Genomic DNA, 24460 nt, shown 5'->3' with positions numbered 1-24460 from the left:
TAAAATCATTTTGAAGACTCGAAAATATTTTTAAGAATGTTTGGAGTAATGCTGATTTAACGAAATAAATCAGTCCCAATATATTTAGAAAATATCTCACTATTATTATTTAAATAATATTCCCATAAGGAATAATCTTTATAAAAATAATTGAAGTAGAAGTTTTGAAACTCATACTTGAAATGGATATTAAATAACCAAATATATACTTTTACGAAAGTATTATCTTTATTTGAATAATCGAAAATAAGTTGATTATCGAAACATTATTCTTTAATAAAATAAAGAATATTATTTAGTAAATAAGCGGAGTCATAAGTCGTCGAATGAATATTCAAAATAATATTCATTAAATAGAATAAACAGAGTCGTAAGTCCTCGAATGAATATTCAATATAATATTCATTTAAATAAAATAAACGGAGTCATAAGTCCTCGAATGAATATTCAAAATAATATTCATTAAATAAAATAAACGGAGTCATAAGTCCTCGAATGAATATTCAAAATAATATTCATTACATAGAATAAAGTTATCGAATAAACCTTATTCGATTAATAGTTTTGAAAACTATATCAATATATATATATAAATATATATAATATACTCGGGAACATCGACTCCCGGTTTTAGAAAATATCCACCTTTGGGTCCCCTATACTAAGGGTATACGCAACTACTGCTTATCTCTAGCATAGGTATTATGCAACTATAAGCATTGGAATCAACAGATAGATATCAAGATTAAGAAACAGACATGCATATATTCCATATCAGCATGCTCCAATATATTGCAAGATTTTCTAATTAACCATCATGCATCTATCACAAGATAATGCATATACATATATACATCACAACAACAGTGTAACGGGTAGAAAAATTGTCTAAGCGACTGGGGGTGGTAAAAGTCCTGGGATGAGTCTGGTAACCTATAAACATCATATAAGCTGGAATCAAACCAAAGTCGCTTAAGAATCTATACTTTAACCAATTAGACCCTAACGTTCACTTTTGCGCTTAACGATTCACTTAAGTCGCTCGAGTACCCTCGGCTCCACCATTTTTAATAAATTAACCATTAGGAAATTTAAGACGATTCTTTCGCAAGTACCCTACCAACTGCCTAATCCACATTACATAATTGTTTCATATTCCAATTAGTCATTTAAGGGCCTCAACCAAGGTTTTAAAGTAAGGCGAGGGGTAATGGTTCGGTCGCGAAACGCCGTTACTTAAAACAGTCGTTTCTCCTTAACCGTACATCAGATTCAAGTGAACCACATATCAAAACAAAGCTCGTAACATGAACTATCTAATCATGGCAATGGTCAAAACCTAACAGTGAGTTCTCGGGTCCTGATGTTAAGAACAAAAACAGTCTAAAGTAAATCGGGCATTACGACGGCTATGTTTACGCGATTACCAAATTTTATACTACTCCAAATCAATCTACAATCAATCCACAATCATTACTACAACCAAAATCCATCCATACAATACTACAACAGCCCCAACACCTCAAGTTCTCCAATTTATACTACTTCTCAATCATGAACTAAAAGCTTACTTAAGTTCATTAATAATCAAGATTTACAACTCCAAAAACATCAGAAAACCAACCAATCTCTAAAAATTCAATAACTATGCTTCTCATGAACTATACTACTCATAACAAGTCCTTAATATTCAATAACAAAGCTAGGTTAGGAGATTATACCTTCCTTGTGAGTAGGAGTAACTAATGAGCTTGAAACAACCTTGGAAAATCCTTACTAAAGCTTTATCTAAACAAAAACACAACATCAAAATTTCAAGTTCTTGAAAAACACTATTCACTCTCTTATTCCATGAATTTTAGGAAGAGATTGTGAAGGAATTTGAAGCTTAGACTTATAGGATATCTATATCTATGTACAAGGAACCTTAGATAATTACCTCACTAATTAACAAAGCTTGGAACTTGGATTTTGATTTTCTTGTCTTTGAAAAAGTGAAGAAGCCGAGAGCTTCTTGCTTGGAAAGGTGGAGAAAATGTGTTTTTTGTGGTTTGTGATTTGTTTTGTTGGTTGTTTTGCTTTTGTTTTGATTAATTACCTTTTAACCATGGTAAATTTTGTGTGGTTTATAATCAACCAACACTTCCTTCCCTTTGGTCATGCTTATGTCATTTTCCTATGTCACCTTCCCACACTTGTCCTCTTCTTGTTGGTGTGATGACATCATCATCATTAACCTCTTTGATTAACTCCTAATTACTTGGCTAATGACCGTTGATCTGTTATACAGTTCGCTTAACTTTCGTTCTCATTTATCGTTTGAGGGATCATACACGGGATCTTATTACTTGGGTTTCCTTAACCTCTCTTAATACATTATATTCCTTTTATGATCATCTCTTATACTCCTTGAATTTAAATCCTTTTTATCCTGTTACCTTATACTCAATTCTTTCGGTATCTGGTGGATTTTCGGGAAAAATCAAAGTGTTCGAATTTGGATTCTGACGATCTTTACATACACTTATATACCATATAGAGTACTAATAAGATCTCAGAATAACAATAAAAGAACCCCTACAAAGTGTGGTATGAAAAGTTTTCCTATTCAGCATAATCAGCAAAATCACTATTCATAAGGGTTACAAAAAGTCCAAAATTTTGGGGTTATTACACCATCTGTTGGCCTGTTCTTCACTTGAAGTAGAAATAAAATATGTTGCAGTTCTTCATAATACTTCAATCGAATTGCATTCTTTCTTATCTAAAATACTCTCCTATCTGTCATAAAATAAAGCCTTATGTCTTCTTTCAGCTTGGAATTGTAAACCATACGTATAGACTCTAATTGATTTAGTCTTTCTGGAGTTGTCCCTACTCCTGGTTCAGAAAGAGATGTAGGATCTCAGGTAGAGTTGTTTACTCTCTTCTCATCAGCATTACCCAGTCCTGTCTTATTTCTAGCTTCCTCCCCTTGGAGCAATCTACCCTGAAAAACATTTGTTGAAGTCTTCATAGATTGAGCAGATTGTTGAGCTTTAGTAAACCCAGATAGTAGAATTTTTGAAGATTTAACATGAGCAATGTCAGAGGTTTCCTTTTCTTCTGATGTCAAGACAACTTGAGCTCTGTCAGAGGTTGCTTGAATATTGCTTTTCTTCTTCAAAATCAGAGTTGCATATTCATCAGATTTTGCTTCCAGATCCATAGTTGGCATATATATCTTTACAGGTTCATCAACTTTTGCCTTACCCTGGAATCTAGGATCAACTTCCACCTGTGATTTGGACTTGGCCTTAGATTCCTCGGTATCTTTGATCACAATGCCATTAGGCTTAGGTGGTTTCTTTACTGTGTCTTGAGTTTTAGACTTTGACTTAGATCTGTCATTTTCAGCTTTTAGCATAATCTCTTCTTCCTTCATACTTTCAATATCCATGCCTGGATTGTCCTTTAGGAACAGCCTTTTGGAGATCTCTTCATCAAGTTTCAAAGTTTGTTCATTAGAACTTATCCTTTTACCAGTATCAGAACTTGTTCTTCTCCCAGCATCAGAACTTGTTCTTCTCCCAGCATCAGAACTTGTTCTTTGACTTGTAGTTCTGGATTTGCTTGATAAAGAACCCCTGCCTTGACTTAGACCTTTACTCTTTTCAGAGTTTCCCTGGTCTTCATTATCATCATCCTTACCCTTCAGTGGTTGATCAGTTTTGTATTTGGACTTAATCACTTTCTCCCCCTTTTTGGCATCATCTGGTAGAAGCAGGGAGACAAGCAATTCCATGAAGTTTTGGATTTCATTGAGTTGGATTTGTTGAGCAGCTTGATTCTTTAAAATATTAGATATTTGAGCTTGCTGCTGTTCTTGAGTCTTTTCTATATACCCAATGCGGTCAAAGGCTGGCTTAAAAAACCTGTTCTTTTCCAATTTGACATTCATGTCTTGCTGAATCAGTGTTTCTTGAATTCTGTTCACCTTGGCTTGAGTTATTGAGTGTTGACCTTGAAGGTTCCTGGTACTCAATTCAGTAACTCTGAGTTGTGCTTTGAAGTCATCATTCATCAACATCTCATCAGCTTTAGCCAGGTGCTCAGCAAGAATATTTGCAGTAGGAATAAAATCAACTTTGTTCCACTCCTTGATCCATTCCCTTCCTCTATTAGTTTCACTCCAAGGTACTGGTGCATCCTCTCTCACAAACTTTTTAATCAAATCAGCTTTATTAACTGTTTGTAGAGGTGCATGTCCCGAAGGACCAGCTGCATCAGCATTTACATTTGTAGCAGCTTCACAAGTATTATCAGCATTTACTTCAACAGAACTTGCAAAATCTTCAGTATCAGCATCTTGTGATAGAATAACTGCATGTGAAGAAATAGAAGATTCATCTGCATTGACATCAACATCTAGCAGTGGAGTTGTTGGTGGAGTTTGCTGAGGGATGGTTGGAGCTTCCAAGTACAGAACCTCAGGCACATTCAAGTTGTGAATATCTATTTCAACACTTGTACCTGGAGTATCAGCATGTACTTGATCAATGATAGGAGACACATGAGGTGTAGGCATGTAATCTTGAGTATTCTCTGGCTCTTGAATAGGAGATTTGTGAGCTTCAATAAAGTCTGGTTCAGTAGTGGGAAGAGATTCAATCATAATTGGGTCTTTTGAGATCAGAGATTCCTGACCTCCTTCCTCAGCTGCTGCTTCCATTCCTTCATCAGAGATTGATGATTCTACAGCCCTCCTTGCTCTTTGCTTTTTAAGTCTCTTAGCTGATGGAGAGGCTCTGGGAGCTTCATCATCAGAGTTTAGCTTTCTAAGCCTTTTTAGGGGCCTAGAACTCCCAGTTTCTTGAGCTTTCAGAAAAGAGACCTTCTCAGCTACTTCAGCAACAGGTTCTGATGGTTGAACCTGTACCTCATCATCAGACTCATCTCTTAAAATTATCTTCCTTCTTTTCTGCTGTGACTGAGGTACTATCTTAGTCCTCTTTGCTCTAGAAGGAGAAGGCTTCACTTGATTATGTGTTGATGGTTGGTTGGCATGTTCTGATGTGAGTGTTTGTTGAGTGACAGTAGTAGGTGCTGATGGCTGTTGTGTGTTGGCGGGTTGGACATCAGGATATAGCAATAAATAGGTATCATAATCAGCATTTACTAGAGCTTGCTTTACTGATAAAGGAATTCTAAGTGGTCTCAAAACTCCCTTCTTGTTGTCAGCAGTTAAGAGATCAGTAAAAGCCCTCTTAGCTAACCTAAAAGGTTCTATTTGTTCACTTACTGGTTGTGGTTCATCTGATGTACAATAACTGTAGATTAATCGACAGAACCTAGCAAAGTAAACTACATTCCTGTTCTCTTTCATTCTATCTCCTATAAAATATAACACAGTCTTTGCATAATCAAAATGAGACTGGTTTAAGAGTGCATACCCAATTTGTTGTGTCAGAATAGGAATGGCATCAAAATTTGAGCACTTGTTGGCAAACGTCTTCGTGATGCAATCGAAGAAAAAGCTCCATTCCTTTCGAATATATGGGTGTTTGAGTTGACCCAACTTAGCCAGACTCTGTTCATACCCAAGATTAGCCATCATTTCTTGTAGCAATGGCTCCTCAACAGCAGAACTGAATTGACAGTTTTCAGGTAGGTGTAGAGCTTTTCGAACTGTTGTTGGAGTAACAACATACTCAACATCCTTTGCTGTAAACACGATGCTTGGAGTCCCATTCTTACCACCATCATCATAAAGTCCCGTACGCCAAAATGTCAGAACTTGAGTTCCAGATAAATAGGATGGTTGCGTCAAAGCGAACCCAATTTCACTATGAGATAAGAAATCCTGAATAAATTGAAGTTTCGAAGGAGCTTCACTCTTAGTGAGAATGGCAACATAGTTGTTGGGGACGAACTTTGCTCCATTAAAGATTATATCTTTGGGTGCCATTGAAAATGAGTGAGAGTTTAGAGTGCCTGAAAGGTGTTTGATAAAATGTCTGTATAGAAAACCGTCAGAGAATATGTGAAAATAAGAAAAAGAGAGAGAGTATAGAATACAAAAGTAAATAAAAGATTTAAAATATTTTCTCTCTTTTACTTATACACTCCACTTGACAACAGTTATTGAGAAGTGGAACAGACTATACACCTGTCAGCCATGCAGTAATTAAGACAAAAGATAATGGGCACGGGAAATAAGTAATGATTACTATGTACATACAGTTTTTCAAAAAAAACTATTCCAACTAAACAAATGATTATTACTATCTTTGTCTCACTTAAACCAATATTCTGATAGAATATAACCGTTAGAGTATTCACCAAAAATAAATCAAGTAAATAAATACTGCCACGTAAGCATCATAACTTGATTATTATCAGAATTTAAAAGTCATTAGAATATGGCTTCTTTACTCAAAAAGTGAATGCTTATTTCTGTAATTCTTCACACAAATATTGATATGGTTTCAACAGAACTTAATCATCAGAACTTCCATCGCAACTTGTCCTCAGAATTTATGCAACTGACACTTAAACAGTTCATCTAAAACAACATTGATCACCAGAGTAATTTTCATCATTCATATGGAGTGTAAGTGTGTGCATTAAGCTAAATATAAGACAAATAGTAAAGTCTGATTCACTTCAGTACATCTTAGAAATAAGGCATAACTAAGAACTGTGCTTAAAATCTGTCATTAGTCTGAAGTCTACTATAGAATGAGTTCATGCATGAATCCACCTCAACTGTTTTGTGCTCATTTTATGCATCTTTTGAAATTCCTTTTTACAGTGGCTTCTCAGTGTAAGTGAGTCACGACTACTTATCAGAATTTATGCTATTATCAGAGTATTTCTCCAGTAATCAGAGAATGTGAAAAGTCACCAAGAAAATTTTATTTTGTTTTTCTAATGTATATTACTTAATACCAGCAATGCACTTGGGTCTTCCCTTCCACATCCATTTTTCTCTAGATCTCAAAAGAGTACCTGATATTTATTTCTTTTCTTTACTTTTTCTTTTGATAAGTGAGGCTTATCAGCACTTAGTACATCCATGAGATTTACCAACATCAGAACTTAACAGATAAGAAGCATTATTCTAGTTTTTGACTTAGTAATAAGATACACAAAGTAAACCTAACTAAGCTCAATATCAGAATTTTCTTTTGTTAAAAGATTTCCACATAAACAATTACTTCAAACATGGGATCTTTAGTATATTAGAGACTACTAGGTTAGCATCTAGCACAATTATCCTCATTGGATTGAATAGTCACATAAACATTCATATCACTATCAGAGTTTAGAAATTGACATCAGATAACAATCAACACTTAGGTAAATTTCAATTTAAGCACAAATTACATATCGAAAGTAATTTTCTGTAAATACTGATCATAAAGTATGATGTATCAGAACATAAACTAAAAAGATTTAGAGAAAGAACCTGAAACCATTCCAAGTTCATTTACCAATCTTGTAAAAGTAGCTTCACACAGTGGTTTTGTGAAGATATCTGCTAGTTGTTGATCTGTTGGAACAAAATGCAATTCCACTGTACCTTCCATCACATGTTCCCTTATGAAGTGGTACCTAATGCTGATGTGCTTTGTCATTGAGTGCTGAACTGAATTACCTATCATAGCAATAGCACTTTGATTATCACAGTAAATAGGGATTTTGAAAAATTCTAACCCATAATCCAGTAACCGATTCTTCATCCAAAGAATTTGTGCACAACAGCTTCCTGCAGCAATGTACTCTGCTTCTGCAGTTGATGTGGAAATTGACTTTTGTTTCTTGCTAAACCAAGAAACAATTTTGCCTCCAAGAAATTGGCAGCTTCCACTTGTGCTTTTCCTGTCAATTTTGCACCCTGCAAAATCTGCATCTGAGTAACCTATTAGCTTAAAGTCTGATTCCCTAGGATACCACAATCCTAGATCAGTTATACCCTTAAGGTACTTGAAAATTCTTTTCACAGCTGTTAAGTGAGGTTCTCTTAGATCTGCTTGAAATCTTGCACAAAGACAGGTAGCATACATAATATCAGGTCTACTTGCAGTTAGATAGAGTAGTGAGCCAATCATACCTCTGCAATCAGTAATATCTACTGATGTACCAGTATCCTTATCCAATTTTGTTGCAGTGGCCATAGGAGTGGATGCACTTGAACAGTCTTGCATTCCAAATTTCTTCAGCAAATTTCTGGTGTACTTAGATTGACAAATGAAAGTTCCCTCTTCATTCTGCTTGACTTGAATGCCCAGAAAATAGCTAAGTTCTCCCATCATACTTATTTGATATCTTGACTACATTAGCTTGGCAAACCTTTTACAAAGTCTGTCATTTGTAGAACCAGAAATGATATCATCAACATATATCTGCACCAAAAGTAAGTCATTTCCATGGTTGAGATATAATAAAGTTTTGTCAATAGTCCTTCTGTTAAATCCACTTTCCAGAAGAAACTGAGCTAATGTCCCATACCATGCTCTTGGAGCTTGCTTAAGGCCATAAAGTGCTTTATCAAGTCTGTAGACATAATTAGGAAATTTTGAATCTACAAAACCTGGAGGTTGTTCAACATATACTTCTTCTTCCAATTCTCCATTAAGAAAAGCACTTTTTACATCCATTTGAAAGACTGTAAACTTTTTGTGAGCAGTATAAGCCAGAAATATCCTTATGGCTTCCAATCTAGCAACTGGTGCAAATGTTTCGTCATAATCAATTCCTTCCTGTTGAGAGTATCCTTTTGCAACCAGCCTTGCTTTATTTCTTATAAATATGCCATTACTGCCAGTTTTGATTCTGAACACCCATTTCGTACCAACAACTGATATGTTCTTTGGTCTTGGCACTAGAGTCCAGACTTTATTTCTTTCAAATTCATTTAACTCTTCCTGCATTGCTTGCACTCAATCAGCATCTTGAAGAGCTTCTTCCACTTTCTTTGGTTCATCCTGAGAAAGAAAAGAATGATAGAGACATTTATTTGATGTTGTTGTTCTAGTTCTAATACCTGCTTCAGGATCTCCAATAATCAAGTCAGGTGTATATGCTTTAGTCCACTTCATTGCAGATGGAAGGTTATCTCTAGAACTGGATGCTCCCCCATGATCCATGCTGTCTCCATCAACATTTTCTAATACTCCTTCTGAAATTATGCTCTCTGAGTTGGATTTTTCAGAATTTGAGTTTCTAGAATTATCAGAACTTGGCCCATCAGAACTTGATGAATCAGAACTTGAAGAGCCTGTTCTAGGTTCTGATGCTACTTGAGATGTGGTTGGATGATCAATATGCCCCCCATGTACAGGTGAATTTTCCTTTGGCGTAGTCACCACAGTTTCAATAACATCAGAGTTTAACCCATCAGAGTTTGCAGTATCAGGATTTAGACTATCAGAATTTACAAAATCAGAATTTAAAACTTCATTCTCAAATCTCAACTGATCATGATCATTGAAATCTTCAAGTCCAGTAATCTTCTTATCATCAAAAGAGATATTCATAGAATCCATGACAACCCTTGTTCTTAAATTGTAGACTCTGAAGGCTTTTGTGGAAAGTGGATATCCAACAAATATTCCTTCATCAGCTTTTAGATCAAATTTGGATAGATGTTCAGGATGAGTCTTAAGAACAAAACATTTGCATCCAAATACATGAAAGTACTTCAGATTTGGCTTCTTTTTCTTCACCATCTCATATGGTGTCTTTCCATGCTTGTTGATAAGTGTTGCATTCTGAGTAAAACAAGCAGTCTGCACAGCTTCAGCCCAAAAGTAGGTTGGTAACTTTGCTTCATCAAGCATAGTTCTTGTAGCTTCAATAAGAGTTCTATTCTTTCTTTCAACAACTCCATTTTGCTGTTGAGTTCCAGGAGCAGAGAATTCCTGCTTTATTCCATGGTCTTTACATAACTCTTCCATAATCATATTCTTGAACTTTGTGCCATTATCACTTCTTATAATTTTCACAGAGTCTTTGACCAATTTATCCAGTTGTTTGACATGATCAATCAAGATAGATGCAGTTTAACTTTTTATGTGCAAGTAATACACCCATGTGTATCTGGTAAACTCATCTACTATGACCATAACATATTTCTTCTTTACAATAGACATGACATTCACTGGACCAAATAGATCAACATGTAGTAGGTGATAAGGCTCAAGAATTGAAGATTCAGTCTTGCTCTTGAATGAAGATTTTCTTTATTTTGCCTTTTGACATGAATCACAAAGGCCATCAGGAGCAAATACTGATTTTGGCAGTCCTCTCACAAGATCTTTCTTGACTAGTTCATGTATATTGTTAAAATTTAAATGAGAGAGTTTCGTGTGCCAATCCCAGCTTTTTTCAATTGATGCTTTACTTAACAGACAGATTGCAGAACCATCAGAACTTGTTGAAAGCTTGGCTTCATAAATGTTACCATGCCTGTATCCCTTCAGAACAACTTTGCCTGTAGATTTGCTTACAACTTCACAATGTTCTTCAAAGAAATCCACATGATAACCTTTATCACAGATTTGACTAACACTTAGCAGATTGCGTTTGAGTCCTGAGACTAGAGCTACTTTTTCAATGATGACATTCCCAAGATTGATATTGTCATATCCCAGAGTTTTTCCCATATTTCCATCTCTATAAGAAACTCCTGGGCCATCTTTCTCCACAAAGTCTGATAACAGGGCTTTATTTCCAGTCATATGTCCTGAACATCCACTGTCCAGAACTAGGATGTTTTTCCTGTTGCCCTGCAATCACAAAGACCGCTAATGATTAGTTTTAAGGACCCAGACTTGCTTGGATCCTTTGGCCTTATTAAGTTTGTTAACATTTGCAGCGGATTTAACATCAGAGTTTATGTTAACATTTTTCTTATCAATTTTTACAGTATCAGACTTTGCATCAGAACTTACACTAGAAGGAATAATGCTAATTTTCTTCAAAGAAGGTTTTATTTGATTATAATCATAGTACAAACTATGATATTCCTTACAAGTATAAATGGAATGCCATAAACTACCACAATGAAAACAAGGATTTTATGGTTTAAACCTAACATTCTGACTCTTAACTCCTGATTTAGGAGGTAAAGAATTTATATCCTTATTCTTCCTGCAAAAAGAAGCAAGATGGTTAGTGTTTCCACAGTTATTGTATTTCTTTCTAGGAGCATTAGGAACAGACTTATAATTATTACTTTTATTCATACCTTTCTTTCCATTCCTATTTTTCCTAGGTGGCTTCACCTTGTTTACATTCTTAATCTCTTTCAGCTTATACTTAAGCTGCTTCTTTGTCATTAAGCCTATGTTAACTTCGGCTGGTTTATCCTGTTTTAATTTGTCAGAAGTTGACTCTGCCTTAACTTTTGTATCATTATCTTTCATCTTTTCAGAATCAGACTTTACAATTTTAGCTACAAACTTAATGGGATTTACCTTTGGCTTTGTAGTCTGTTTAACAATAATTGGCTTAATTTGTTCAGTTCCTTTTTCACTTTTATCATCTCCATAACCTAAGCCTTCTTTCCAGTTTCCACTACTTAACAAATTCAGAGTTGTTCTGCCAGAGTTAGTCCAAGTCCTGATAATCTCTCTTTCCTTTTCTAACTCAGTTTTTAGAGATTGATTCAATTTTAACACTTCATCTCTAATATAAAAAGCATCATCTCGTTCTTTCTGAGTTTGATGGAACATAACTAACTCTTTTTCTAAATAGTCATTCCTTTTCTTAAAAGCCAGATTTTCAGAAGTTAACCTATCACATGTTAAGGTCTGATCTCTATAGCTAATGAATATGGTTTTAAGATAAGATCTCAACTCAGTAATATCATCAGTATGAAAAGCATAAGTTGTTTGAGGTACCTTTAACTCAGCAGCTTCAGAACTTCTATCAGCATTTGCCATCAAGGCATAGTTCACCTCATGTTCAGAATTTGAAGTGTCTGTCCAACTTTTTTTCTTTATGACAAGTGCCTTGCCTTTGTCACCTTTTCCTTTCTTGCAATAAAGAGATATATGGCCTTTCTCACCATAATTGTAGCATTTAACATTTGAGTAATCTCCTCTGTCAGACTTTCCTGCTTCGCCTTCAGATTTTCTGAATCCCTTCTTATCAGAACTTCCATTTCCTGGAAAACTTCTTTCCCTTTCTGAATTTCCTGTAAGCTATCTTTGTGATGTCCTTCACCATAAGAGCACACAATCTCATCATCTCTTCATCAGCATCCATCTCAAATAGACTTTCAATTTTTGAATCCTCATCATCATCATCAGAACTTGATGAATCTGAATCAGACTTTGTGATAAGAGCCTTTCCTTTGCCTTTCTTTGAGGCAGCCACTTTGGGGGATTCCTCCTCAGCCTTAAGAGCAACTGTTCTTGACTTTCTCCCATGTCTCTTGCTTCTTTGATCCATCTCAAGTTCATGAGTTTTGAGCATACCATAAATTTCATCAAGAGTAGTTTCATCAAGAGCATAGTTGTCTCTTATAGTAGTTGCTTTCAAATCCCAACTTTCAGGAAGAGCTAAAAGGAATTTAAGATTAGTATCTTCAATATCATATTCCTTATCCACCAGTGACAGATCATTCAAGAGTTTGACAAATCTGTCATATAAACCAGTTAATGACTCATCAGGTTTTGAGTCAAAGTGCTCATACTCTTGAGTGAGTATAGTCCTCCTGTTCTTCTTAATTGCATCAGTTCCCTGGCATCTTGTCTCCAAGGCATCCCATATCTCCTTTGCAGTCTTGCAGTTAATTACCCTGTTTGACATGATATTATCAATGGCACTATGCAACAAATGCCTTACCTTTGCATCCTTGGCAATAGATGAGATATCTTCAGCTGTATATTTACTATTCTCCTTTGGTACAGTCATTGCTGGTTGATTTGCAACTACAACAGAGAGCTTGGTTGGCTTATGTGGTCCTTCATTATTTCTGTCAAGGTATTCTGGATCTGTAGCTTCCAGAAACATAGTCATCCTCACTTTCCATATGGGATACTCATAAGGTCTCAATATGGGAACCCTAATAGTCTCATATCGACTATGGATTTGAGTCTTTGGAGTTTCTTCAGTTTTGGTGGGCTTGGTTGGAGTTTGTTCTTCTTCAGACATGTTTGTTTTGGATCATTACTGTATATGTGTTAACAGATTGGCTCTGATACCACTTGTTAGGTCACACACACTCTAGAAGGGGGTTGAATACAGTGTCTACTACAATTAAATCGAATTAAGAACACAAGTATGAAACACAGAATAATCTTATTAATAAAACAGTATTGCAATGGAAATGTTCTCTCTCAGTGATGAACAAATATCACGAGAGCTGCTAGGGTTACAATGAATAATATTCTCGATAACAAAATAACATATCTAGTGTAAACCCTATGTTGTGTTTATATACCACACAGTTACACAATAATCTTCTAATTGATATCGAATATAAGTCTGCATCCTAAAATATATCAATTAGTTATCTTTTCCTCCAAGTCTTCTATTCTTCATAGAATTCTTCTCCATGCATTTCTCTTCTAGTGTTAATCTCAATCTTCTTTTCCTTCAATCAACCGCCTTCCTTATCTGAAAGTCTTCTTAAGTCCTGATATTATCTCCTGATGAATATCTTCTGATAACTTAAGTTTTGATAACTTAAGTTCTTATATCTTAAGTTCTGACTTCAGTATAACTACTAATTTCCAGTTAAGTCCTGATTTGTCCTGTTAGTCAAGATCTGAAAACTAAACACAAATCATTATTAGACATGACATCATAAATATATCTAACAAAGTGGGAGAATGGTTCTAAACAAAATTGCTTCCCTGTGTACGCAAGTGGAAGTAATTACTAGGAAAAGCCATACACTCTAGACGCAACTGAATACTTGGTGTTGGGAAAATAAATAGTACTACAACTAAACTAACACAACGAGATAGTTATATCACCAAAACAAGAACAAGGAGGAATCACAAATAACGAAAACAAAACATGAAGGTTGAAAATAGAAAATAATCAGAAACTATAAAATAAAAACAAGACGAGAAAGAAAGCTTATCGTAATGAAGCTTTCAACACAACTGAGTCACCAATCCTTAACAGGAAATGGTTGTTCTTGAAGAGTTTATTGCCCTCAATTACTGTGTTCAGAGTCTGCAATAACCCTCCCAGGATAAAACAACAATATAACACCTATCCCACAGCAACACGATGTTTAACGGCGATCAGACCTCAGTCGCCCAAAAACCTATGTATGTATGTATGTATGTATGTATGTATGTATGTATATTTTTAGAGAGAGAGACCAGGGAGATGAGAGGCTTGCTAGGGTTTTTACAGATGTGTGTATCACTCTTTATATCAAAACATTTTTCTTATTTAAAAACAAAAACATAACTGTTAGGGCAAAAACACGCGCTAAAATTCACGCAAGTATACGCGTATAGTATAAGATATAAATCAGATTCGTTCCCACATAGACTGGTTTAGGTTAAGTTCAATTTATGCACCTATGCAACAATGTATGGTTATCGTTCAATGCTAAGACAAATAACAAATTGGGTTTTTGATTAAACTAAGAGATTATACTAAATAGCATTAACTAAGAAAATTAAGGTTGAATTACTTATATGAGACAAACATTGGATTCTAACTTCATTACTACTTCATTCAAAGTCATTGTTCTTACCTTCGCATGTGATGGTGATGATACTAATCAGATAACACGAAACTAGTAAACGCCAACTTTCGTTGTACGAATACCCTACTACCAAGCATCCACAAAAGAGATAGAAGTTGAATAGACACCAATTATGCTTAGTCCTTATATGTCTATAAGAATTGAAAACATAACGGTTTAATGCGCAAGATATCTATCGTGATTACATAGGGCAAGTAAGATGGTTAAAATTACCTACGAATCATGCATAACAATTACATGAACCTATGCTAGCATGGCAAATTCTAAATCTCTATATTCACTTTCGCTTCAATAAAGATTAACATGCTATCTTATATGATAGCTAGGCACATAAGACGAATAAGCACAACCAATACTAGGATGTCAATCAATCACCACACACCAAGATATTGAAACAAATTAACTAAAGAAATCCATAAGTAAATTCGTTAGAACCCCACGATAACGATTAGTTCATAACCGAACTCATCGTCACCATGGGTTCCAATGAAAGCATGATATAAAATAATATAAGAGTACTAGGGTTCAAAGAAAAATAAAAAACAAGCATCCAAGTATCAACTATATTAAAAAAAGAAAAGTATTCTTCTCCGTAGCCTTCTCGTGCTCTCTAGGTCTTCTTATTGCTCTCCCGGGTCTCCTTAGTGTTAAAAATGTCTTTTTATTGGTATATATAGGCTCCAGGATGACCAGGACTCTCAAATCTTCAATTTCGACTAAAATCAGGATTCTGGGACAGAAACCGGGCGCGGCCGTGCTGGAATAGTGTTTTCAGCGGTACGGGCGCGCTGGTTCTGGCGCGGCCGCGCTGGCATTCTGGAAAAATTCTGACATTTCTTCTTTTGGCCATATCTTGAGTTCTGCTCGTCAAAATTAGGCGATTCAACTGCCCACGTGAAGCTAACGAGATTCTCTACAACTTGAGAATGGACTTGTCTTCCAATTCTAATCTCTGTTCAGCATAATTCTTTGAAAAGTTTCTTTCTTCCTTTAAGTGATGCCTGAAATGCAATAACACTAAAACACATCAAAAATACCAACAACTTGAGTGCAAAACACCAACTTAAGCTTGTAATAAAGCGTTCCAAGTAGATATAAAATCCACTTATCAATAACTGATAAGTTTTACTTAAAATAAATAATTTACTTAAAATATATTTCAATATAAATATTAATTAGAATTGTAACTGTTAGACAGGCCCAATTTACCAAGCCCAGACCATAAGTAAATTCTGGTCCCACTAACAAATTATAACACATAATATTTATATTAAAATAATATATTAAGTCACTATTTATTCAATTAAAAAATAATAGTAAAATCCTTTGCCCAGGTCACCTCGCGTACGCGAGACGCCGAGACATTCACCCAAATCTGCCTTCGACCCGAGTCGAGTCGAGTCGTGGCGAGGCGATGCGAGGTGGTGGCGTGCGCGCGTGTGTATGTGCGTGACACCCACACTACACCCATGCACACCCACATGCAGTAGTAGTTGTGCACTACACTTGTATGTTATACTACATAAAGCCACCAAGTCTCTTTTACCATATCAATGTGGTACTCAAGTTTCACAACTTAATCAACCACAAACCCATTTCAAGATAGCCATTTGGCAACTCCATTTATTTATGGATTCCACTAAGAGAATGTCTTAGATCCAAACATGAAACTCTAAGTCCTCTTAGCAAGGAACAACTTCCAACTATTAGTTTCCGGAAAAAACATCAAGATCATAATTTAATTATGCCTCAAAATTACATTTTCTAACACTTGGTAATTCATTGTAATCTCAAAAGCAATTAATTTGGTACATGGATGAGAATTAGCCATGTGGAAAAAGGAGTTGAGGTCTACATACAAAAGAAGCAAAATGAATTCAAATCATTTTGTTATCATCCCCAGCTCCCAACTGCTTTTTTACGAAGCACCATTGAGGACAAATTAATTAGCTTGTAAACATACTATTATGTTGTTGAATTTATTGTATCTAGTCAATTGATTGATTAGAGTGTAGCAACCTCAAGGTTTATATTAATAAAACAATATATTCCTCGAATTGTTTTGTATCTATTTTGATTCCGTATATATATCGAAGAAGAACTTGAAATGAATCGAAAAGGATTGTAGTCATCGTATTCACACCCCCTTTTATGATACTTTGGGACTAACAAAACCTCTTCTAATTAGCTGCAGCTTCACATGGTATGCTGCACCTTGGTGTAAGTACTTTCAAAACCATCAATCTTTTGTCCAAACTTGCACCCAACCATCTCCTAATTCATCCCATTGGAGTTCAATCTCCCTATGGGCCTTAAATCGAGCCCATGAAAGATTTGGGCACAACAAGTATAAATCAATTATATTTAACTCCAAAACTTTCTTTCCAAAAGTAAGAGATGAGAGAAAGATTAGTTGGAGTTATAATTATATTGAATATTTCAAAAAAATCTTCACTTTCTATTCCATCAATATAATTCTTATATTAAGGAGAAGATAAGGGCGTTTAGGTGGCGCCTCTCAAATCATCTCATTTCATTTTTCTAGTTTTCTCAATTGTTTTAGTTAATAAATATCAAAAACTACAATTATTCGTAATATTCTCCTCAAGTTTCTGCTTCATCTTCCATTAAGATTTTTAAAATATACGTATCATAATAATATTCTTCTAAAACTTATACTTTTGCTTTAAATAAACTTATCATCTTGATATTCTCCTATTTTATATTTTAATATCATCTCTTCTCTTCCTCCTAAAATCAACTTACAATATTACATTTTTCTCAAAATTTTAATTTTAAATTTTAGCCAATAAAATATTACAAAGACAAGTATCTATAAATATTTATCATCATATATGATATTCACTTAAGATTTCTACGACATCTTCCATCGAGATTTTTTAAATCTCAAAAACTTTTTGATATTCTCCAAAAACTCCTCCTTTTTCTTTAAATCAACTTACCAACTTCATATTCTCCTAAATATTTTTAATACAATTTCTCATCTTTCTCCTAAAATCAAGTTATTATATTATATTTTCCTAAAAAAAATTCTTTTAAGTTTTAGACAATTAAATTTTACATAGACAAGTATCTATAAATGTGTTTTCTCAATATTTTTTAAAATCATTACATCATTATGTTATACTTATATGAAGGAGAAGACGTGGGCGGTGAGATGTCGTCTTTCATATCGTTTTAATTTATTTTTGTAATTTTCTCAAATTTTTATATTATTAAATATAAAAATTATTACATTAATTATTGACAAATAAATAATAGAATTTTATGATATTAGATTTGTGAATAATGGTAGAGCAACTCGTTGGAGCAAACATGTTTAACGAGAGAATGACTTTTTAAACTCCTTAATTTATTATATTTATTTATTATTCATAATTTCAAAATAATCAAGATTAGATAGAAAATATAAAAAAAGAATAAAAATGAAGATTGATCTAGTTTCTAGTTTTCATTTTAAGGTTTATTTTTATTCGAACAAATGCATAAATATATATATATATAAATTTTTTTATATCTCTTATTCAAAATGCATGTGTTATAGTAATCAAAACAAAAAATTTTATATAGAAAAAAATATGAGAAATTTTTTACATAACACAATAACACATACATATGTTATGCACAGATAAAAGGACATGCTATAATTCTATATTTAGTGTTCTTTAAAAATTATGATATTATTTTTTTAAATTTTGATGTGTTGTGTAAAACTAAAATATATTTATGAGAACTTTTGATACAATAAAGAAAAAAAGTTAAAAAAATATTTGCAGATAATATAAATATAATTACAGAACACACGACTTCTCCGGCGAACTAGTTCTCATTTGAGTCTAACCCTATATATATATATATATATATATATATATATATATATATATATATATATATATATATATATATATATATACGAAAAAGGTCATCGATTATTTTGAGGTAATGAATGCCAAAAGGTTACTCTATATCACTCATTTATATATATATAGTTTTTTAATGCTTGATACACATTTTAAGGTAAATATAAGTATACTTTCGTAATTTATTTCTAAACCTTTCTTCTTTTTTTAACTAAACTTTAAACATTAAATTTTTTTTGAAGAAAAAGAAATAAAATATTTAATAAAACTACTTTTTTTCATTAGAACGTGTATCGTGCTTATCCTTAAATATATAGAACATAGGGGGTTGATAATGTTGTCAAAAATGCAGCAGGAGAAATTGTTGGATGATGATGTATAAATAATTAGAAGTGTTATATAAAATGAGAAAGAAGATGAAGTGAAAGAAAAAATATTGTGCATGTTTGGGGGCTGTTCATTTCAGCTTACATGGCATACCGTCTATTATCAAATTTCTTGGACTGTTTGGCAAAACAAACTAAACCATCTTATCAGCATTTTTTAGTCATAAGCAAAAAGTAATGTATGTCTAACATTCAACTTTGATTCCTCATTCTCGGCCTCTTTGACCACATACCGGCACTAATCTAAGTAGTTTATAGTTTTTATAATTTAATGTCTTGATTATATATTTGTTTTATTTTATATTCATGTGTATTTTATATTTTTAAATAAAATATATAACTTATAAGTTAGGATTTACCAAACACATTTTTAACTTATAAGTAACTTATACGTAAAATTATTCAAACACATAAATAACTTAGAAGTTACGATGTTCATATCACTTATATGATACTTTTCAACTTTAAGTCATAAATTATATTTTTTAGGAAACCTCAAACGGGTCCATTATCTCATAAAAAATGTACCTAAAACAATAAGAGAAATACTTGAGAAACGCAAATTGTTTGCCCAAAATCTATAATGCTTAATGACTACTCCTTAGTTTACCCATGGGTAAAAAATTACCCAAGACCCAATTCCTATATAATTTTCTATATCCATGGACTATCCAATTAACTTTATTTGACCCATCTTAATTAATAGATTGTATTTTTTAAATTTCAAAAGAAACTATCTATGAAAAATAATTTAAACGAATCAAATGTATGCATGATTGTCTCAAGTTTGTTACATCCTTATTTCTCTCTTTGGTCCAATCTCTTCCAAATCTCTCTTATCATATCTCTCTGTCTCTCAATCGAGATATTACAATTGATCACCATTGCATCTAAAAATCATAACCTGCCACGGAGATGATAATAAAATCATGGAATCTCAAGGTATTGCTTCTAAACCATGGTTGCTCATGAACTATTTGTTTAGATTCTGTGACATTTTCATGTGAAAAAACCGACATGATATTCTTCTGATTATGTTCAATTGTAGGATCCAAGTGTGTTCGTGGACATAATATTGAATTTTTTTTGAATCCATCTCATGCCTCAGGTAATCAAGGTATTAATTGTCATGTTTCAGTGGGTTGGTTACAGTTTTTGTATATTTTTGATGTTACTGATTTGTTCATTTCGTTGAACCTGATAAAAATCATCGCGTTCGTAGCAGAAATGTCAATTTTATTCTTACAAACATGACTAATATCCAGTGTACAGAGAATGACCAGATGAAAACCGTCAACAAAGATTTATGTAACCTATGTTATTTTAAATTTTGCTTCGTAATCCATGTGACCGCTGTACTTTGCATTTACAAGTTATGTTGGAGACGGTAATAAGTTTTTCTTTAATCTTTTCTTTAGTTAAACCCAAATCTGATCCACCAAATGTGTGTGGAAATGCTCACAAGAAGATAGTAGCAAGGAGACTTAGGATCCAAAAATACTATCTACTAAATCCTCTTCCAGCCGATTGAATCCTAGGCAGAGCCAATGTCTGGCGTCTACTGCAGTTTAAATTGAAACTCTATCCTTCTGAATACTCTCTGAATTTTAGTAGAGTTATTGTGGTTTCTTTGTTACTGTTACATGTAGCAAATGTTCACCGTTCAAGCAATGTTTGTGGACCAATAATGCAGTACATCTCAGCTGTAATCCTCAAAAAAAAATTAACGGTAACTTGATATATGAAAAAAACTACCCTGAATATGAATTGTAGAACAATCATATACATTATTAAGCTTCATATTGTATATTTACTTTGTATTCCCCCTTATATGCTTGCAGGTAATTGTTTTAACCAGTCTCCTCTAACACTTTATCAAGAGGTGTTGAATGTATTCATGTATCACAGACATCGGTTTAGTTCACTGTCATGTTTATGTTTACTTCTTACTATATTAATAGTTTTGTGTTTATACGATACCATGTTCAGCATTCTGTGGAATTGAAAATAAGGATCCTAAAAAACAATTTACTACAAGATATTTTGGTTCAAATATGTAGTCAACCAATTTCTGGAGTGATCTAAAATAGTTTGGAAAATTTAAGTAATCGGTCTCGCTGCAATCTTGATGCTACTACACCTGGTAAATTTCCAAAACTTAGTATTCAGAATTAGCTGAATGAAATCTAACAATGCATGTTGATGATGCAGATTATAGAGATCCAGTTGACAGTAATTACCAGTCCAATGGTAGTAAACGTTTAACCACAAGACCTTTGTTACTGTCAAATCTCAATGATGTTCAGGTTGACACTAATTTCCAAGCAAGTTTTGAAAAAATAGCTAGCAACCAATGTGGGCTCAATGCTGTTCCAAAACCAAAACCGCTCCTTAGACAGCCTGGTAAGCAATATTGACTGATTAGTTATTGATATAAGGCTAAAGATTTCTACACGCTAAAAGAAATTTTTTGATTAGAAATTGCAGATCAAAATTGCCAAGTTAGGGTGCGCGGAAAAAATTACAGTTCCAAGGATCACAAAGTATTCCGCAATACACTGCCGGATGATACAAGTTTAAGCGAAACCATTTTACACACACCAGGAAAAAACGCATCACCTTCAGATGGTTCTCAAACATCAGGCACAACTTAATGAACTATTTTTTTAAAAGAAGTAAACATTGTAAATTAAAAGATATTGACTATCACCCTTATATTTTTTTTTCAAGATAAAAAAGGTACGGTGCATGAAGAGACCCAATGTAGCAGATAACATGAAATATTATGTAGTCCACGACCATCTTCTTCCACGGGGTTAGTTGATAATTTGTTATACACTCCCGCGAGAAACACGTCACGTTCAGGCTTTTCTCAAACATCAGGTCATTACTGCTAAATTTTCTTAATTGAACAATATATGTCCAATTTGATCTTAATCTTGTATTGCCGCAAACGTATACACAAGTTAACTAAAAATGCATCTCATAATTTATTAATGTTTTGATATATTGTGTAGGTGTACACATATGTGGAGAAACATGCACTACTCCTAATACTCTGTATGTTCGTAAAATATAGTCCATAGGATTTTCAGGTATGGTTCACATTTATGTGCGTAAATTTCACTATAATATTAGATATGCAACTAAATAGAGTACTTTACAACTTTTCTCGCGGTGTCGTTGTTACAACATGTGAACAACAAAAACTTGCTACTCCAAGAACATGTCAAAGTGGCAAAAGTATTGTCACTTTTACACTGCCCACATCCAGGGTGTTGAAACGATCGAAAGGATCTCTCAATCCATATGGTGATGAAGTTCTTAACATTTATCAAAAAATATTTATGGAAAAATAAGTCCAGGTCCTTCGATATTTGATACATCGTCCGTAAATAGTACTTTTGAGCGAGGAGAAAATTCCGGATCTAAAAACTTATTATCCGACTTTAATAGTGTTTATGATTTTAACAGTAACATGTAAGATTTTAATTTTGAAACACTACATAATAACCTGTGAATTCCACGTATTTTGCATTACTCACTATTTGACGGATTAAAAAAATTTGACAATACTAATACTAAGTGGAGTGTGTACCTGGATGTTGGTGCTCCTGATAAAAAAATTTCAAAGTGCCAGGCGATCATCTGGAATCAAGAAAGGAACAATAAATCTGCACCCAGAAAGCCTCCAACTTTCTCTCTTTGTTGTAAAAATGGTCAGATAATTCTTGAGAAAGAAAAGCAATCTCCTGAACCTCTAGCTACACTCCTTACTAGTGGATCTCGTTTTAGGCATTTCAAGCAAAATATTAGAATGTACAACTGTATATTTGCGATGTCTTCCACTGGAGGCCAAATTGATCAAAGTATCAATCACCGCGGTGCTCCTTATTGTTTTAAGGTAAAAGGTGTCAATTACCACAGTATTGGAAGCTTTGTACCCCTTGATGGTGAGATGCCCAAATTTTATCAACTCTACATATATGATATTGAAGATGAAGTGAATAACAGAATAAACGCCGTTAATGAAGGAAGCGATGCCGTGGATGAAGATATTATACAGTCTTTGTTAGAGATGTTAGATGAATATAATCGTTGGGTCAAGGGTTTTCGTATGGCACGTGAAAGGATTAGTCAAAATGTTGTTGATGAATTTAGATTGGTTCCAATAGCTTCTTCTTCAGCATTTGGTCGACCTAACCATATTGGCCCATCAAATGAAGTTGTCGGTTTGATTGTCACATATGACTATGCAAAACGATGCAGGGATACAATAATCCATTCAAGAACCAATGGATTAGAGAGGGTTTTTGAAACTGATCCACGATTTATGCAACTACAGTTTTTTCCTCATGGAGATATTGAATTTTACCGTCAAATCCCTTTAAATAGACCTAATAACAAACAAACTAAACAGAGTCATTATACCGATAATGAAGATCCAGACCAGAAGGGAGAGAGAGAATTCATCACGATGAAAGAATATTACAATTATAAACTCATGATATGACCTTCTGAGGTATATTCAATTTCACCACTGTATTTTAGTACATATTTATTAATAAACTCTCAAATTTACATACTATCATGGATTTAATCATGCATACTCAAGTCTGACTCCACATCTCGGAGGTCGTTTATGGAAGCAATATGTGGTTAATACATTTACTGTAATGCAGCAATAGAGACTTGACTGGATCAGAGGTCACCAGACTACGATTCGTTCTGATATGTACCACAATATACGAGATGCACTACGAAAGAGAGATAGCAATCCTGAAAATATCCGCAAAGCAAAAATTTTACCAGCCTCATTCACTGGCAGTAAAAGGCACATGAATTAGTATTTTAAGGACGCTTTGGCCATCTTTCGAACACTTGGACACCCATCATTGTTCCTTAAGATGACCACTATTACAAAATGGCCTGAAATACAACCGATGTTAAAGTTTCTACCTGGTGTTGATGTTGTTGACGCTCCCGACATGGTTGCAAGGGTATTTAAAATAAAGGTTGACCAGCTGCTTGATCAAATCAAAAATAAATTTTTTTTTGGGCGTTGTATTGTAGGTATTAAATTTTACACATTTACTACCACTACAAACTCTTCGTGATTTTTAAACAGGACATTCATGAAAATCTTAAAAAAATTGTTATTACCATGACATTTTACAGTAATGCACGTCATAGAGTTTCAAAAGCGTGGATTTCCACAAGCTCATATGCTAATTTGGTTGCATCCAAACTATCGTCCCAAGACTATAGACCAAATAGACAAAATGGTATCTGCAGAAATTTCTGATCCAAGTATTGATCCGGTTGGATACGAAGCTGTCAAGAATTACATGATTCACGAACCATGTTGCACTGACTGTGTTAATTCTCCATATATGGTTAAAGGCCGTTGTACTAAACATTTTCCTAAAAGGTAAATCTTCGTTATTTACATAACTTCCTTTTAGATA

The 24460-nt window shown here is 33.9% G+C and overlaps 1 protein-coding gene across 3 annotated transcripts; it reads left to right on the top strand.

Moving 5' to 3' along the window:
• Positions 1–19846: 19846 nt before the first annotated feature.
• Positions 19847–23428, top strand: LOC141675075 (uncharacterized). 3 transcript variants are annotated; one of them, XM_074481788.1, is made up of 4 exons: positions 19847–19934; positions 20041–20100; positions 21204–21395; positions 21480–21856. In XM_074481788.1, exons 1-4 carry the CDS (start codon positions 19922–19924, stop codon positions 21644–21646), a joined length of 432 nt encoding a protein of 143 aa, XP_074337889.1. In that variant the 5' UTR covers positions 19847–19921; the 3' UTR covers positions 21647–21856. The 3 variants fall into 3 exon arrangements, 2 of the variants coding, with proteins under 2 accessions (XP_074337889.1, XP_074337888.1); XM_074481787.1 differs by having other exon boundaries at positions 19857–19934; positions 21471–21856; XR_012555880.1 differs by lacking the exons at positions 19847–19934; positions 20041–20100 and adding an exon at positions 22010–23428 and having other exon boundaries at positions 20478–21395; positions 21471–21875.
• Positions 23429–24460: the final 1032 nt, after the last annotated feature.

Source organism: Apium graveolens, chromosome 7, assembly GCF_009905375.1.
Source record: "Apium graveolens cultivar Ventura chromosome 7, ASM990537v1, whole genome shotgun sequence".
Lineage (NCBI taxonomy): Eukaryota > Viridiplantae > Streptophyta > Magnoliopsida > Apiales > Apiaceae > Apium > Apium graveolens.
Note: the sequence above shows the minus strand (reverse complement) of the source record. Positions and strands in the feature narration are given on the sequence as shown.

Coding starts and splice junctions, on each gene's coding strand:
- LOC141675075 (XM_074481787.1), top strand. Junction 20,101..21,203: donor GAATCCATCTCATGCCTCAG/GTAATCAAGGTA, acceptor TTGATGATGCAG/ATTATAGAGATCCAGTTGAC. Junction 21,396..21,470: donor ACCGCTCCTTAGACAGCCTG/GTAAGCAATATT, acceptor TTTTTTGATTAG/AAATTGCAGATCAAAATTGC.